General features: G+C 33.1%; 3 protein-coding genes across 4 annotated transcripts; 1 reads left to right on the forward strand and 2 right to left on the reverse strand.

The window, feature by feature from the left end:
- Window positions 1-623: 623 nt before the first annotated feature.
- LOC121743308 (protein indeterminate-domain 7-like) lies at window positions 624-2,658 on the reverse strand. Of its 2 annotated transcripts, XM_042136575.1 has the most exons (4): window positions 2,239-2,656; window positions 2,024-2,145; window positions 1,555-1,951; window positions 624-1,461 (listed from the first exon to the last, which is right to left on the reverse strand). In XM_042136575.1, the coding sequence occupies exons 2-4, from the start codon at window positions 2,130-2,132 to the stop codon at window positions 870-872; spliced, it is 1,098 nt and encodes a 365-aa protein (XP_041992509.1). In that variant the 5' UTR covers window positions 2,133-2,145; window positions 2,239-2,656; the 3' UTR covers window positions 624-869. The 2 variants fall into 2 exon arrangements, with proteins under 2 accessions (XP_041992509.1, XP_041992510.1); XM_042136576.1 differs by having other exon boundaries at window positions 2,024-2,658.
- Window positions 2,659-3,296: 638 nt separating this feature from the next.
- Window positions 3,297-6,390, forward strand: LOC121746178. Its single transcript, XM_042140100.1, has 3 exons — window positions 3,297-3,671; window positions 5,224-5,323; window positions 6,136-6,390. Exons 1-3 carry the CDS (start codon window positions 3,386-3,388, stop codon window positions 6,206-6,208), a joined length of 459 nt encoding a protein of 152 aa, XP_041996034.1. The 5' UTR covers window positions 3,297-3,385; the 3' UTR covers window positions 6,209-6,390.
- Window positions 6,391-9,486: 3,096 nt separating this feature from the next.
- On the reverse strand, window positions 9,487-10,554 carry LOC121744044 (transcription factor MYB26-like). The gene is made up of 4 exons (XM_042137483.1): window positions 10,522-10,554; window positions 10,292-10,430; window positions 10,074-10,203; window positions 9,487-9,989 (listed from the first exon to the last, which is right to left on the reverse strand). The coding sequence occupies exons 2-4, from the start codon at window positions 10,425-10,427 to the stop codon at window positions 9,575-9,577; spliced, it is 681 nt and encodes a 226-aa protein (XP_041993417.1). The 5' UTR covers window positions 10,428-10,430; window positions 10,522-10,554; the 3' UTR covers window positions 9,487-9,574.
- Window positions 10,555-17,531: the final 6,977 nt, after the last annotated feature.

The raw sequence follows: 17,531 nt of genomic DNA on the forward strand, positions 1-17,531 counted from the left end.
CATTACTAAATCTATTGATATCAAATAAAGCTTTTACATCATGATTCCACTCCACGTTCATGCCAAAATACATACATTACTTCAACTAATCAGTTAGGATTTAAGAGTAAAGGCCAAAATTGGTCTTGAACATATGGTCATTTTACGTTGACCGTTAGTTTTTAACGGAATAGTTAGTCCAGGACAAAAATGATCAAATTTTCATATGTTCAGGACCAAAAAATTCAAAAGATAATGTTTATGACAAAAAACATAAAATGACCATATGTTAGACCAATTTTGACCATTATTCTTTATTTAAATAAAAACATTCCAAAATCATGCAATCAATATAGGAAAAAGTGCATCGAGATAGAAGTACAATCATGTGCTCCAATCACGAGAGACCATCAAATTGCAATCTCCTATTTCATCTTATCAGCTTACGTCACAAATAAATACAATAATACTTATAAATCTAAAAAATAAATATTAAAAGAAACTATATGATACATAATTACAATTAAAGAAGTTTCTTAAGCTCAAAGAGCTAATTGACTTTTGTTCTATTAAAGCATAGCTAAACAATGTTTATTGCAAGTTAAATTCTTAGATCAAGCTACAAGATCCTTCCAAAAAACTCATAAATAAATCTCAAAGCATAACAATTGCATCAATTGAGGTATGAATGAGCCCCAAAAACACTACATGCATAGCAGCATAGGCTTTCAAATTTTGACTAAATGATCCAAAACCAATGAACAAATATTGACTTGAGCATTGGAGGGCCATAGTAGGACATATACTACTATCAATCCGTGATGATACAGGTCGGCCCGACTGCTCGACAGTTGGTTCGAACTTGTACTGGACCGCACCAGCACGTTATCTTACCAATATTTCGGGTTATGGTTTTGGTCACAAGAGTTACTATTGATGCAGCTGTCAAAACCAGTTAGGCTTAGAATGTCGTTTTGCGACAATGGCCTTAATCCTAAGAAATCCCTCGTGCCATTGAACCCGCCCGCGAATACATGATCATCTCTTCCTTGATGGAAGCCAGCATTGTTCTTGTTCATCGTCATCATCATCATCTGATCATGATGAGCTAGAGGAGTAGTGGAGGCGGCTTTATCTTCGTATGAAGCCAAGCTGTGGACGAGCTGGTCACGTGACGTGCCAAAACCCTCTGTCTGGATAGGCGTCACGTGACCTGCTTGGTGTGGTGTTGTGAATGGGGATGGGAATTGTTGGGAGCTGGATTTTGCTCCCATTTGCGCCGCTTTTTGTAGCAACGCGGTGGCAGAGAAGTGCGTAGGCTGGTGGTGGTGGTAGGCACCAGGCCAAATGCTATTGCTCGGATTTATAGAAGATAGCCATGCCGGGATTTCCTCCTTGTTTATGTTGATGGATTTTGCTCCCATTTGAGCCTCTTGCGATAGCGCGTCGCAAAAGGCTCTATGTGTCACAAAACTATCTCTCCTGCACATTAATTAATATATCAGTTGACAATACAAAACATATAAGTTAATATAAGTTAAGCTGCTGATGACTTTCAGTATCACAAAACCCTACCTGGAGAAGAGGGTTCCGCATTCGCATCTATACTCTCGCGTGCCGCAGATTTTGGAATGCGCTTTCCAATCCGACTGGACCGCGTATTTCTTGGAGCACTTCTCGCACTTCCACTTCTTCTCGCCGTGTTTTCTGAAGAAATGCTTCTTGATTCCGGTCAGGTCGCCCAGCGCCCTCGACGGATCGTGGTGAACGCACCCGATTTCTGGGCAGATGTACACTTTCCTCCCAGCTTCTTTCTTGGATTTCTGCTTCAGCTTCCATGGCAGATTGTGGCCTCTCCTGTGAAGCTGCAGGTTTTGGTCTCTCTTGAACCCTTTGTTGCATACATCACACACAAATCTGTTTGTTGCCATAAGGCTTCTTGGTGATAGAGCTATAACTTCTGCTCCAGGCTCTACACATACAGATCTATTTAATTAGAGAGGCAAAATAGTAATAACAAAATAAGAATATCCAATCTAGTTACCTGGATGGCCAGGCTGATTTCTCCTTTTTTTGGTTGGCAGTTGAGTGAGATTGCTGCTGTTTGAAAACAAGCTTGCTTCACATGTCAAATTTGACATATTTTCTTCCATGGCCTCCAATATACTGCCATTGAATCATCAAATTTTAACTTGTAACATCACTTTCTTAGATATGAAAGATATTTGAGATCTAAGGAATAAAATATACTACAAAAACCTAGAAAAGGCAGTAAAGTAGGTGAAATTAAAATGGTGACTGTCTTCTCTGGATGATGGCTTGTTCTTCTAGCTTCACTTGGATTTACAGCAGAAGACAACCTTAATTTCTAGAAAGAGATGAAGGAAACCTGTCTGCACAGACACTAATTCACCATCATGCCTTTTTCTTGATAAAACAAGAGAATCTAATTATAGGTATGCATGTAAGAGCAGGCACATAAAATAGTAATCTACCAACACATGGCAATTACTTTCCTTTCTCTGCATATATTTGTGTTTCTTTTTGGAGAGAGAGAGGGAGAGATGTGGATGAGAAAGAAGCCCTGCAAAATCATCCACCTTTGGCCAAGGTAAAAAACAAAATACAGCCCGCCCTATGGCTAAACTCTGATGTTCACTTTTTGTCTATACTTTTGTTTTTTCTCTTCAATTTCCACCTCTCTCTTGACATATTGCATCGGCCGCGGTTGCTTAGAAGGGTGAACAAAAATAAAATCTCTGGTAATTTGCATATATATTTGCTGTAATTTGTAAAATTAATACATACTCATTCATCCACGAAAAATATTCTTATTTTACTATTTTAGATTGTCTACAAAAAGTAGTCTTATTTTTAAAAATTAAAAGTTTTCGGCTCATACTTTATCTATTTTTTCTCCTCTCTCATATTTTACTTACTTTTTATCATTCTATTCTCATTAAAATCGAGTAGTCAAACCATTATTTATGGACGGATGGAGTACTAGAAATATTTAGAGAAATAGTTTATTATCTTTGGAGTATTTTTTCACTCTTTTCAAATTTTTTGCTCTTTTTTTTGCTTTACAACTTATTTTTGTATATACCTAAATTATTTATTTTTCTCTCCTTTACCTATATGATTTCACTCTTCAAATTTTTACATTAGTATACCTCTTGGGAAGCCTTTGAAAGATTTTAAGCTTTGTGAAGAAAGTGTCTTAATCTTGTCTAATTTCTCTAATTTACTTTAGTAGAAGCAATAACTATGAGAAATAAAAATAAAAATAAATGAAAAAGAAAAACCCAAACCCCCAATTGTATGTTCTTGCATTTGTATTGCTCGGTAGGGTTAAACTTTACAGTGAGTGTGGCATCTCTTTCTCCACTGCTCCAATCCTCCCAAAATGGCTTCCTCCAAATCCCTAATTCGCGCTGGGGCTTCAATGGCAACGCGCTTCCTCGGTCGGCCTTTCCACAATACCCCGATTCATCTTCTTTCCCCGAAGCATGAATTGATCGCGGCGCCGCCCAAAATGCCCCCCCTTCTGTTTGTTCCCCAATCTCAAAAAATGGCGCCTTTCTACTCCCCGCCGCAGCCTCAGAACGAAGTTGAATTTCTCATAAACCTCAGCTCCGAAGGATTCCTCTATCCTTCTGGCTTGCCTTCTCTCCCCTTGTTGCTTCCCGAAGGTAACATTCATATCATTGAGTTTTTTTATTCAATGCTTTTTTTTTCCAAATCTTGTTTTTTATTGTTTGCTTTTTGGAAATTCGAGCTACACTAATTGAGCTTGTTTTTAATGCTAGCATTATATTTTCGTAGAACATGATGTGATTACAATTTAGACTGCGACTGTAGCTCCAGTAGATTTGAACTACATTTTGTAAGTATGTTGAATCATTTCGTCGTTTCAATGAGGAACTTTGTTGATTTTGGGACTAAGATGGTGTAGATTTTGTGATAATCATGGTATATTGCCAGAGCAGGGCAATAGATAGTTGCTAGGTGTGTGTCATCTCTTGAGTGTCTTTGGTGCCCTCTGATTTCTAACGTATCGTTATATGAACTTGTAAAGTTTTCGGATGTGTAATACTAGTACATATGTCATTAATAGTTTTGAGCATTTCCAGTGTGCTTTATCCACGTAGCCGAAGTATAGAATCCACCCACTTATATAGTTATTGACATGCCATCGAAGTCTAGTAAATATAATCTTTTTGTAGTTAATGTCTTCCTATTTCACAGGGATATGCTTATCATGTTTCAGACTAGCACTCGAGATTTCTCCATCTGAATATGTATGCTCTTATGATTTTGAAGGCCCTAATGCTTGCTAAGATTTCTTCGCTAAGGATAAGTCTTATGTCATATACAAATCCTAGATTTACGTCTGACCACAATAGACTTCATATCTTTCTGTCTATGATTCTGACTAATATGGAAGCCTCTGCACATATATGCAACTTCTTGGAACAAGGCACTAAGCTACAATGATAGATTCCGCAGGTGTGACCAAAGCCACTTGAATACTCCTTGGTATCTAAATCGGTATAAATATAGATTTACTGCTGTCTGAACTGAACTACGAAAAGTGTTGCCAAACAAGGTTTCCACTGCTAATCTAAGAAAGATGAGTGCAGCATCTTTTATCGTGGTATGCGTGTTTCCTCAAGAGTTAGGTACTATTGATCGGAGAGTGTTTCCTCAAAAGTTAGGTACTATTAATCCACAGGGGAAAATAATACAGTACTATTGAGGCTGATACGGACATCACATGTAATTAGAAGACTAATTTGGCAAAGGGGTTTCATAAAGTAAGGCGGGGCAGCACTGAAAGATGTCACCAGCAGATGTATCAAAGTAATTGGTCTGACATGTCGAACAATGGAATTGGTCAAATAATGCTCCCAAGTGATTGAGGGACCAATAAGCTGGATTTATCTGGCAGTATACGGCATGATCTTATTGATACCAGAGTGTTCTGTGACCTTAGCTCATAAGTCCAGATCTTGCATTGTCAGTTGTAAACTTTTAGCTGGAGCGAGTTATATCCATAAGCACGTAGTCTACTACCATACGTCAGTCGTGTTTCTCTAACTTTGATGATGATTGCTAGCGAGTGGTATCGTATATGTCATCAATTCGCTTAACAAAGTTAAAGTTGCCATTTATGCTTATAATTTTTCCCAGTTACTCATTTTGTCATCTACTATATGTTATATTCTTTTCGGCTCCTTACAGGAGACGAATCATCATCAAGTGAGCCTATGATTTGTCACACAAAGAGGACATACCAACCAAGTAACATCAGGCGCAAAAGGGTTCATGGATTCTTCGCTAGGTAGACCCCCTCTCCTCTTCAACACAAATACACACACTCTGTGATATGCCTTTGTCCATGCATGGATAAGAAATCTAATACTTACTGAATCACTCGCTCCTCACTCGCATCTGCTCGTGCATGCATCCTGTATGCATGTCTATTTGCACATAAAATACATGCATGCATTTACGGAGCCTCACTGTGACCAAGGGAGGCATCCCCCACATGTGGATTATGTCGTAAATATGCTTTCAGATGTTCATAAAATCTTTATATTTATTTTATTTATAATAACTCGAAGATCTCTTCCATATTTTTGTCATTAATTTAAGAGATCTTCCTCTGTATTCTAAATATTCAAGATTTAATGTTTATTAACCATTTAATACTGTGTTTGGTGATCGACATTATGTCTGTGTAGCTTGTCAACCTATTACTTCAAACTTTTATACCCTTCTTGGTATAATGGAATAGAATGTGATTCCTACTTCTATTCTATTTGTTTGCTTGGTATGATGGAATGAAGGAGGTAATGGAATAAAAATGCAAAGAAATTGACATTCTATTCCCACCTTCATTCACCCTCATTCCATTCCGTCATACCTTAACACTAAGGAAAACAATAACCCTCTTCCCTTCTTCGAAACTCAATCTCGTTCACTACATACCTACATGCATGTTTTTTCACGTACATGACCTGCTCGTGTGACTTCCCTTCAAATCTCACACGAAATGGGCCCCTTATGAAGAGATGTGATAACTGCATCAATTATGTTCGACAATAACCAAAGCTTGCTTCTAGACTGATACATTTTCCTTATCCTGAATAGGAAATCCACCAAGGGTGGCCGAAGAGTCATTTCCCTACGAGTTGCAAAGGGTCGGTATAGAATCACAGCATGATAAAAAAATGGATTCGGGACTGGCGATTTTGGTGCTCATTGATGCGTTACTGTTTAGCTTACTTATAAAATGTAATGGAGTTTCAGTTTTCCAAGTACCGAATTTGATCTGTGTATGGGATGAACATGAATTATGTTAGTTTGATAGAAGTATTACTTTTTATAAAGAAAATTTTGATTCAAGTTCTGAATTTATCAGTAAGTCTCTTTGCCTACACTTTTCATGAAGTCTTAGAGAAGTGTTTATTACAGAACGAGTCTCTGAATGTAACAAAGAAGTCAATTGAGAGAGAGAACATAACATCTATTGTCTGCATTGCTTTTTGATGTCGAGTGCAGCCACTTGTGTGAAAGAAACTGACGCGTAGATACATGAAACATTTATATCTGACACATAGGATCTCAACTCTGTTCTACATTCTACTTGGGGGCCCACATTTACTGAATCATCACTTCACTTATTTTATATTATCTCCCCCGGCTATTGGGAGTCTCGTTAGTGTCATGAATTTTAAGAAATGTTAAAAAAAATTGGTGGAAAAAAGATACTGAAATGTGATTAGAATGAGTTAGTTGAATGTGCAATCTTATTATCATTTATAGTAAAAATGAGTCGAGACTACTATTGCGAATGGAATAAAATGAAAAAACAGGACTCGTATTCACGGTACTCCCTCCGTCTATCATTTTAAGAAACCATTTTAAGTTGACACAATTTTTAAGAAATTGTTTGACTTTGTAAAGAAAAGTAAAAGGAGAAAGTGAGTGAAATGTGAGACTTATTTTTAATATTAATTTTATAATGAATTGTAAGTGAAAAAGATAATGGAATGTAGGGTCCGTTTATTAAAAGCGGAATAAATAAAATAATTTTATAAATCATGAATAATTTAAAATAGCAAAATGTCTATTTAAATGGTGGACAAAGCGATTACAAAGAAATTGCTCAATAGTACTCCCTCCGTCCAGCAATAGGAGTCCCGTTTTTCCGTTTTTGTCGGTCCGGTAATAGGAGTCCCGGTTCTACTTACTATATTTGGATAATTTATTTACCCTCCCCTTTCTCATTTATTTACATGTCTGCCATAAAAATATCACCCCACCCACCTCCCTTTCACACCATTTGACGATTAATCTCTCATTCTCTCCATTCTCACTCTCTCTACCTCTCGGGACTACCTCTCATCCGCTTCCGCCTCCTCCCCTTCCTCCTCCGCACGTTATGTTCAATGGATCGCAGCCACTCAGAAACCTTAACCCCCATCTCAGGTCGAGATGCAATCGGAAACCCTAATCGTCCGTCCCCTCTTTCCCGTTCGAATCCGACGCCGGAATGGACCTTCGACACTTTGGAGGTTCTTAGTTTTCTGAGAACCGCCCTCTATCTAGGGTTTGGAGGATCTTAGATTTTGGGTATTTAGGGGTCTCCGAGGGTTTGAAATGTTATGTGATTTAGCCACCCCCAATTTTGGTTGGGAGGTTTAAGGGTTGGTGTTCTACTGCCCTATGATGAAATTTGTGTTCTTTGGCCGATTTTATTTATGGCATTTTTTGCTGGTTGGCTTATTTGTTCATGTTAATGTGTTGTGGTGCTTGTGTTGCGATTTAGCCACCTCCAATTTGGGTTAGGAGGCTTAATGTACTGCCCTATGATGAATTTTGTGTTCTTTGTCCGATTAAATAGAATTTCTTGCTGAATTTGTCTTGTCATATGCTGATATTATTATCTGAGGGCCACTCTGATGTTGTATTGTTGATATTGATGCTGGTTTGTGTTGTTGGTTGGCTGATGTGGTGTTGGAAATTGTCTTTGATGCTTGTCCTATGTTTATTAGCCACCCCTATTCATGTTTGGAGGCTTGTGTTGCTACCCTATGATGAAAGTTTTCTGAGGGCCTTCATGGTGATGTGTTATGAAATCTGGTCATGGTTGATGTTGTTGGTTGTTTGATGTAGTGTTTGAAATTGTTTGTGGTGCTTATCATATGTGTATTAGCCACCTCTTTTCAGGTTTGGAGGCTTGTGGCTCTGCCCTACTGATGCTAAATGTATCTGTTGCCTCCATTACAGCCGCTCTTGCGAGCAGTCCATCATGGTTGTGCTTGAGTAAAAACTGCACCACATTGTTCTTAATGTTGTTGCTCAAGTATAGAGTTGTCCTCTGCCCATTTTCCATCCCTATGATGAAATTTTTCTGAGGGATTTATAACTACAACTGTTTTGGATGTTTTTTTTTTGAGATTTTGAGTTTTGGGTTGGTAGAATGTCTCTTAAATGCAGGAAGTTGATGTATTTATAGCACTTTGGAACTCATTTTTTAGTTCAAATTCCCCTCAAAAAATTTGTTGAGGGAGAGTTGAAATTTTCATTTCCCTCCATGTATTTTGAACTAATCTTGTTGAATTAGTATTGGAAGGCAGTTTTTACTTTTGAGCAATCTTTTACTTTCTAGTTTTTTGTTTATGTGATTGAACATTTTAAAAATAGGAACATTAAAAATATCATTGTAATTAATGACATAAAAACGTTTAAGCAACATTAAAAAAAGGTTGGCAGCTTGTTTTTTTACAAAATTAAGATAAAGGAAAAAATTGAACATAATTCAGGTGGGTCCCAAATTCCACTATCACAAATCATTTATTACACATTCCAACTCTTACTTAAAATCTGTGCCCTTTAGAAATGGAACTGCTATTGCTGGACGGAGGGAGTATTATTCATTGTATGCTTACTTATGATAAGCGTGAAATGAGAAGATTGACATCATTTTTTTCATAGTTCTATACTCAGCCGTCATATTATATATCGTCTACCGAGAAAATTTGTAAATTTGCTCATCTCACCCTTAATTATTACTACTACATGAAAAGTAAACTATAGAAAATGTATTTGGGCAAAATGAAAAATTGGACGTAATTTTTCTTACATAATCTGAAGTCAAATGTACTTTTATGCAATAAATCCTTGCTTTGATTGATTGATGCAATGAAAAATGCACAACTCTTTCCCTCGCTTTTGTTTTCCAAAGGGCAAATTGTCTTAAATATTTCTTAATTAAACATTAATTTTAATTCTACCTTACTCATTAAAATATGTTTCGTCTTCACATATTTAAGGGAATTATATATGTTCAAAAGTAGAGCGAAAAGGCATTTTTTGTAATCCTTTGGACTGATATTCTAATTAAATTGCAAATATATATAAACATAGATCTTTGCAATAGAAAAAAACATTAAAACTAAAAGGGACAGGCCAGATATATTAATTTAAACACATTTATTGATGGAAAAACAAAAGTAGAAAGTTTATAGTTTCATCTGTGACTGGGATCATACACACACTCCATTATGCATTCATAACCACACAGTCATGGCCAGAAAGAGAGAAAAGCAGCAGCATCACCAACACCGCGGCCGCATGCTGTGGATGCAGCAGGCACGGGCGATTCAATCTCGGCCACGAGCGCATCAAGGTAGCGCAGGGGGCTTGGCGGCCCCGCCATGAAACTCGCATCAATCCCCGCAATCTCATCATAAAACGGCAGCTGAGGCTGAGATCGGAGATTGCAGGCCATGAAAAGCGAATCAAGATAGGGGAGAGACAAATTAGGAGGCTGCATTTGGAAGGAATATTCCAAGGGATGGATTTGATTCATCAAGACTTGATCAGTCACGTTTTCATTTTGATTGTCGGTGACGAACTTTTTCTTGACGCTGGAGTTCCAGAAATTCTTGACCTCGTTGTCTGTTCTCCCTGGCAGATGCTTAGCAATCTGTGCCCACCTGCAAAAAAAAACATTTAATTTTTGTCAGCAAAATTTAGTTGACATACAAATCCTAAACCCTAGACATATATAACATAATTACTTGTTGCCTAGTAGTTTGTGAAGCTCAACAATGATGGTGGCTTCCTGTATTGAGAAACTGCCTCTCTTGAGATCAGGCCGGAGGTAGTTAATCCACCTCAGTCTGCAGCTCTTCCCGCATCTCCGCAAGCCTTTTAATAAACAAAACAAACTGAAAATATCAAAATCGTGTATGCATGCAAATTTTTAAAATGTAATGACATCAATTTTTTGTGATACCAGAGAGTCTGGGGACGGAGCTCCAGCAGCCGTGGCCGAAGGTGGAAATGTAGTTGACGAGCTTCTCGTCTTCCTCGGGAGACCACAGGCCCCTCTTCACCTTCTGTCTGTTGCAGCATGTGTGGTGATGTCCCATTCTCTGGTATGTGTGAATTGTGATTGAGGATATCGTTATCATATCAATGGAGATTGCGGTATTTAATGTTAGAGAGAGAGGGAGTTAGCAATACCGTGATGAGTGAGGGCCCTCTGATTTGCAGTGCAAAACCTGCTCCGACGATTCGAGAGGAGGAGACTTGGTGTTTTATAGCAGCAACATGGGGCCCACAACACCACATTATTTCTATGCAAAAATATTTAATTTTATTGTTTCAATATCCTACCGGCTACCCATATAGTCAGTTCTATGTTATACTCCCTTCGTTCCTTCGTAGTTGAGACGAAACTTTTAGCACGGAGTTTAAGAAATGAATGTTTAATGTGTTAATTAGATGATAAAAATGTAAGAAGGAAAAAGTAGAAAGAATAGAGTAGTAAACGAATAAAGTAAGAGAGGGTAAAATATAGAAATGACTCAACTATGAAGGAACTTCCCAAAAGGGAAAAATGACTCATCTATGAGGGAACAGAGGGAGTAATTACTTCGTCTCGAATTTTATTTTTCCATTTCGATCCGGCCCCGATTAGGAATCATGGTTCACTTTTCCATTTCGATCCGTCCCCGATTAGGAATCATCGATCGATCCCCGATTAGGAATCATCGATCGATCCCCGATTAAGTACAATATATTAAAATGGAACACAAATTCCACTATTCTGCCACAAACTTTATTTAACATTTCTTAAAACTCGTACTGGAGATAAAAGAGACACCTAATGGGGCCTAAGGGATATTGGCGACTAATATCGTGAAAACTTTTTAAAAGTTAAACTTGACGTATAATATCACGAACTTGTTAAAATTTTCAGCTATCATAACGACCCAACTAAGTGCTAATTGTGGAGCTTCTCATTGTACACTAGGTGACAAGCTAGGGGATTGGTATTGATTTAATTAAAGAGTGAATGGGCCTTAAAAGGGAATCTCCTTTTGTGGTAAATGATTCTTCCAAGACTTTTTTTTGAGTTATGATAGAGCTCATCTACTAATTTTCAGCGCAAAATATTAAGTACTCACATTATAATTTATGTGATATTCACATAATTTGTATTGCAGTCGTCATCGTCGATATTAATTAGCCCAACTGCACAAGTTCTTGTGCATCACAATATTGAGGATTTAGTGTTAAGTTTGTTAGAATCATGATGTCAAAATATGGTAGAAAATTAATACTTCCTCCATTAATTAAAGGTTGTCCATTTATGATTTAATGCAGATTTTAAGAAATTTGAAAAAAGAAATAGTGAAAATATTAGTGGAATGTGTGTCCTACCTTTACATCATATTAATTAATTTTATAATAGAATATAAGTATAATGTGTTAGTAGAAAATGAAGTTCAACCAAAAATGAACAAAAAAACAAATATAAAAATATTTTGTGAATCAGACTAAAATATTAAATATGGATAATATTTGATAGACGATGCAGTATATACTTCAAAATTCTCACTTTTGACTTTAGGTTTCCCCTGTATGACGTCAAATATTTTGTAACACTAGTACTTTAACTTCAATAGGACAATAAAGAAGGCAAACTTTAAACCAAAATACGAAATAAATTATTAACTGCACTTACCTAGCTAGATATATTAAAATAAAAAAAAAACAGAAAAATATACAGAGAGGCATATTGGAATTATATGTAGTACAAACCTTGTCATTAGTTTTCAACAATCTTTTCTTTTGTTTCGCAAAGTGTTTAGACTTCATTCTGATGTGAATCTATTTATTTTCAAATAATCCATTATTCTAAGCCTTAAACATGTACTAGTAAGTACTTTATACTTTTTAAAATATATTTTATGCATCCAACTTTTAATAAGTGCTTATCTTATATGTTGCTCGTCACATATTTTATTTGGATGTCATGATTGTCTTTCATTTTATATGATACTCAGCATGTGCTAATAAAACCAAAGTCGAGACTAAAACATAACAATAAATAAAATACGTCAACGTTGTAACAAACTTAAGAATTTTAAAATAAAAAATACTTCATTCTATCTTCTAAAATAGAGTATTTATCATTTTAGTTCATCTCATAAAAGTTAATATTCTTAATTTTGATAATGTTTTCCTCTCTAATAAAATGAGCCTCATTTTTTACTATTAATACCTAAATTATTTTTTAATCTATTACTTTATTAATAAATTATTTATTAATTCTTAGATGATTATTTTTATGAGATGGATGGAATACATTTTTTTATTTTATAAAAAGTTAATAATTATTTCTAGATATTAGTATTTCTTATTAGTGCATCTCCATGAATCATTTGTTTCTCCTAAAAATAGAAAAGTTGGTAGTATAATAAAAGAAACATGTAATATTGATTTAAATAAAAATTGCAAATAGTCGCACTCATAACTTCATAGTCCCTCTCTCTTCTCTTTCTCTCTCTTGTGAAAGAAACAGTTAGCCAAGTTCGTCATCATCAGCCAAAACAATAAATGCAAGAGATCTCAATGCAATATGGACAATGGTAATAAGGAAAAGTCTACTTTCTTTCAACCCAATTGATACTTTTCATGATAAGTTCAATACATATAAGTATGTGTATGTGGAGTTGAAAAACTCGATCACTATATTTCCATATTTCATTTGAGAGTTGTATCTTAGTCTCTCATTTTTGTTAAATTGATTAAATCAGCCAAAGTTAAACGTGGGAATATGTATAGATTTGATCAAATGTAAGTCGAGTCAAAACTAAATTAACTAGCAATGACAAGGTATAACAAAATTATCCAAACCTCGAATTCAATTTAAGTAATAAAGTTCACCAAAATTCGACCCAAATAATCGAAGTGGACCAACAAATATGTAAAAACTAGGAGTACTATATAACAATATAAGTCAAATTGACCAACTATATATATATATATATATATATATATATATATATATATAGAGGTACAAGCTACATATAGTCCACAATAATATTTCTTTGCCCTTTCTCGTAAATTATGATTGGAATTATTGATTTCACAAATTATATACAAATCAAAGTCTGCTTTGCACTCTAAATCTCCCCTTAACTTCAAGGATAGTAGTAAAATTAATAAATTAGAATATGATTTATATTTCATTTATAAATTTGATGGTCATAATTTATGAGACGTAAAAGAAATAAAAAAATATATTAAAATTAACTATATGTCAACTATACCCATGCCACGGGGCACCGAGTACCATGCATTATTTATGTACAAATATATATATAGAGAGAGAGGTGTTATTGTAGAAACTACTACTACTATATGTTTTTTGACGAAATGGCGAAAACACTAAATTGTAAAGTCAATGCATTTGTGATTCACATGGAATATGTATTATTGAATCATTGTAAATATTTATGATCCAGTGGCTAAAATAGTTCACCATTCTCACTCTTTAATACAAAAATAACCTTTTATTTTGAAATACTCATAGCATTATCGCATCGTAAGCACCATATTATCACAAGCATACACATTAAATTTATATACATTATGGTTAAATTAACAAATCGACAACATTTTGGTAATAATATATTTTCCTCTAATATAGCATACGTCATCACATTTCACAAATTCATAAAAATAACCAAATACACTAGTGTTTTTGTCGAAAGAAGAAGCAATATTCTTGTATTATACATTTCTTATTTCTTTAGTTTATTTGAAGAATTATTTAGTATTAAGAAAATTCATGGAAAATAAGTAGATAAATAGAGCAAAGAAGTCTTTCTTCTAAAGATGTAAAGAGGTTGGTAGACACCTCTGGTCACATGAGATTTTTCAGTCGGTACCCAGTACAAGTAAGCTTGAGTATTCCAACTTAAATATACATGGACAATTTATCGCGAACGATTGTTGGTATGAATATGAAGTTGTTCCTATCTGGGATGGTTGATTATACTAGAGTGTGGTATGACACTTAAAACATGTTGAAAAATTACTCTTGCTGTATAAATTAAGTTCTAGATCTATGTGATTGTTTATTTCTAAATCTTTACAATTAATATTAAGCATACAGTGTTGGTATATGATACTTTGACTTGTCAAAATGTGAGACAATTAAAAAATAGATACAATTAATAAGAAACGTCCTAAAATGAAAAAAAATAAAAAAAAATAGTACACATAATAGGGTCAAAGGAAGTAAATGATAGAGTCCGAAGTTTAATTAACGTCAAAATTGTAAATGGTTATATATTGGTTATATAGATTAATGTATAGGGGTGTAATCAAATGAAATAAGCATATCAACTATTGACATTTAAATATAAATATACAATTGTTAACATAAAAATATGATTAATATATTCATATCATTATGTTGACATTTTTACGTACTAAGTTAATGATTATCAAAATTATCACATTAAACCAGTTATCATTTGATTACAAGCGCGTACATGAGATGAGACAATTACTAAGATAACCTTTTGTGTTATTTTTCAATAAAATGCCATGTGGTTTTATTCAACAGCATTAGATTTCAATATCAAAAGGGTTGCGTTAGTGTACTAACCATCTTAATGTGCTAGTTGCTAACAAATCAACACATTATATTAAAAATGTTAACACGATAACATGAGTATGTCAACACAAATTTATCTTGACATTTTGCTTATAATGTGCTACTTGTTCACTAATCAACACATTATATTAAAAATGTCTACACAATAACATGAGTATATCAATACAAATTTATCTTGACATTTACAAAATGTCAACACAAATTTGTGTTGACATATTAATGTCACTTTGACATATTCATGTCTATGTATTGACATTTTTAATATAGTGTGTCGATTTACACCATCTCCAACAGTACTGCAAAACCAATCTCATTATAGGTTTTTGAAGAAAAAATATCTATATTTACATTTGCACTAAAAGTATACCAAAAACTCTTTTCATAGTTTGAGTTATTGTATTTAAGTCCAAATTAATTCATATTTATAATAGAAGAAGAGAAGGGAGATAGATTAAAATACACTGATTGAAAAACTTACAGAGAGAATATAGCGGCGTGGGGAGAAAAAGTGGTAAAATAATAAGAAAAATATTTTGGAGACATAATGTCTAAGACATAATGAGGTTAAAGTAGTCATTTTAGATTGTTTTATATTTTTATTTAAATAAATGTTTTGTACATATACCATACTACCCTTGTGCATATAAAAACATTTTTTTATATTTAAGAATTACTTGCTTAGGAAAGTTGTGTGTATTTATATGGATGGCTTGATTTAAGCAAATTATATTCAAATTGTATGAAGTGTATTAAATACTCCAATGATGCTAAGTCACGATTTTTAAAAAAATACTATAATTTTAAATAATGAATTTAAACTTTATTTAAATAATACATTATAAATTTATATTTTTTAAATTCTAAACTTATAGGTACTAAATAGATTTAACACTCAATCTTAATTTTATCATTACAAAACATTATTGAATCTATAATTTATATGTATAAAATTAATAAATCAATTTAATTGCTTAAGTTCTTAGAGCATCAAAATTAAGATTTGAAATTTATACATGTTTTAATTTATTAATGGACAAAATGTTAGGGAACAACAATTTAAATTTGTATACTAGAATTAAATTGTTAGATAGTGTCAAAATAATTTAATTAAGTAATAATTTCTATAGCTAAAATAATTTGGCTATAGAAATTTAATACTCATATTTCACAATTAAAATTTTTCATTTTTCATGCACAACCCTTTCTTTCATGAGATCATAACAAGTAAAAAATTAAGTATCTATACATACATCTATTTACTACTAGTATTTTAAAATTTAGAATGTTAAACATTATTAATAACAAAAAAAAAATTTGGACGTGAATGACTATTACTATTTCGTTGGACGATAACACTAAGAAACTAAGTATATATGCATGTAGTCATTTTTATGATTCAGAATTTAAATAATAATTTAATACTAATAAAATAATTTGATGAGAATGACTATTACTATTTCGTTATACTAGTCTTTTACAATGTAGAACTTTAACGATTATTAAATAACAAAATACTTGGATGAGAATGAATATTCCTATTTCGCTGGGTAATAAAACTAAGAAATTTAGTATATATACACATGTAGTCGTTTTATGACTTCAAATTTTAATAATTACTAATAAAATAATTTGATGCAAATGACTATTATCATTTCACTAGATGATAACAAGTAGAAATTAAGTATATAACATATTTATACTACTACTATTTTAAAATTTAGAATTTTACACATTATTTATAGAAAAAAAATAATTGTATGTGAATGACTATTATTATTTTCGTTGGACGACAACACTAAGAAATTAAGTATGTATATGCATGTAATCATTTTTACGATTCAGAATTTTAATAATTATTTAATACTAATAAAATAATTTGATGAGAATGACTATTACTATTTCGATGGATGATAACAATTAGAAATTAAGTGCATATACACATGTAATTATTTTTATGACTTAGAATTTTAATAATTATTTAATACTAATAAAATAATTTGATGCGAATGACGATTACTATTTCGTTGGACGATAACACTAAGAAATTAAGTATGTATATGCATGTAGTCATTTTAATGACTTAGAATTTTAAAAATTATTTAATATTACTAATAAAATAATTTGATGAGAATGACGATTACTATTTCGTTGGACGATAACACTAACAAATTAAGTATGTATATGCATGCAGTCATTTTTATGACTTAGAATTTTAACAATTATTTAATATTACTAATAAAATAATTTGATGAGAATGACTATTACTATTTCGTTGGACGATAACACTAAGAAACTAAGTATGTATATGCATGTAGTCATTTTTATGACTTAGAATTTTAACAATTATTTAATACTAATAAAATAATTTGATGCAAATGACTATTACTACTATTTAGTTGGACGATAACACTAAGAAATTGAGTATCTATATGCATGTACTCATTTTTATGACTTTAAATTTTAATAATTATTTAATACTACTAATAACATAATTTGATGTGAGTACTATTACCGTTTCGTTGGATGATAACACTTAGAAATTAAGTATATATATACA

The sequence above is a fragment of the Salvia splendens genome, chromosome 8 (assembly GCF_004379255.2).
Source record: "Salvia splendens isolate huo1 chromosome 8, SspV2, whole genome shotgun sequence".
Taxonomy (NCBI): Eukaryota; Viridiplantae; Streptophyta; class Magnoliopsida; order Lamiales; family Lamiaceae; genus Salvia; species Salvia splendens.

What these genes read in the sequence shown, in the direction of transcription:
- LOC121746178 (XM_042140100.1), top strand. Translation starts at nt 3,386, where the DNA reads ATGGCTTCCTCCAAATCCCTAATTCGCGCTGGGGCTTCAATGGCAACG. An exon ending in CCCCTTGTTGCTTCCCGAAG is followed by an intron (nt 3,672 to 5,223) that starts GTAACATTCATA and finishes GGCTCCTTACAG; the next exon opens with GAGACGAATCATCATCAAGT. An exon ending in GTTCATGGATTCTTCGCTAG is followed by an intron (nt 5,324 to 6,135) that starts GTAGACCCCCTC and finishes TATCCTGAATAG; the next exon opens with GAAATCCACCAAGGGTGGCC.
- LOC121743308 (XM_042136576.1), bottom strand. Translation starts at nt 2,132, where the DNA reads ATGGAAGAAAATATGTCAAATTTGACATGTGAAGCAAGCTTGTTTTCA. An exon ending in AAATCAGCCTGGCCATCCAG is followed by an intron (nt 1,952 to 2,023) that starts GTAACTAGATTG and finishes CTGTATGTGTAG; the next exon opens with AGCCTGGAGCAGAAGTTATA. An exon ending in TGCGGAACCCTCTTCTCCAG is followed by an intron (nt 1,462 to 1,554) that starts GTAGGGTTTTGT and finishes ATTAATGTGCAG; the next exon opens with GAGAGATAGTTTTGTGACAC.
- LOC121744044 (XM_042137483.1), bottom strand. Translation starts at nt 10,427, where the DNA reads ATGGGACATCACCACACATGCTGCAACAGACAGAAGGTGAAGAGGGGC. An exon ending in CTCCGTCCCCAGACTCTCTG is followed by an intron (nt 10,204 to 10,291) that starts GTATCACAAAAA and finishes GTTTATTAAAAG; the next exon opens with GCTTGCGGAGATGCGGGAAG. An exon ending in CACAAACTACTAGGCAACAA is followed by an intron (nt 9,990 to 10,073) that starts GTAATTATGTTA and finishes TTTTTTTTGCAG; the next exon opens with GTGGGCACAGATTGCTAAGC.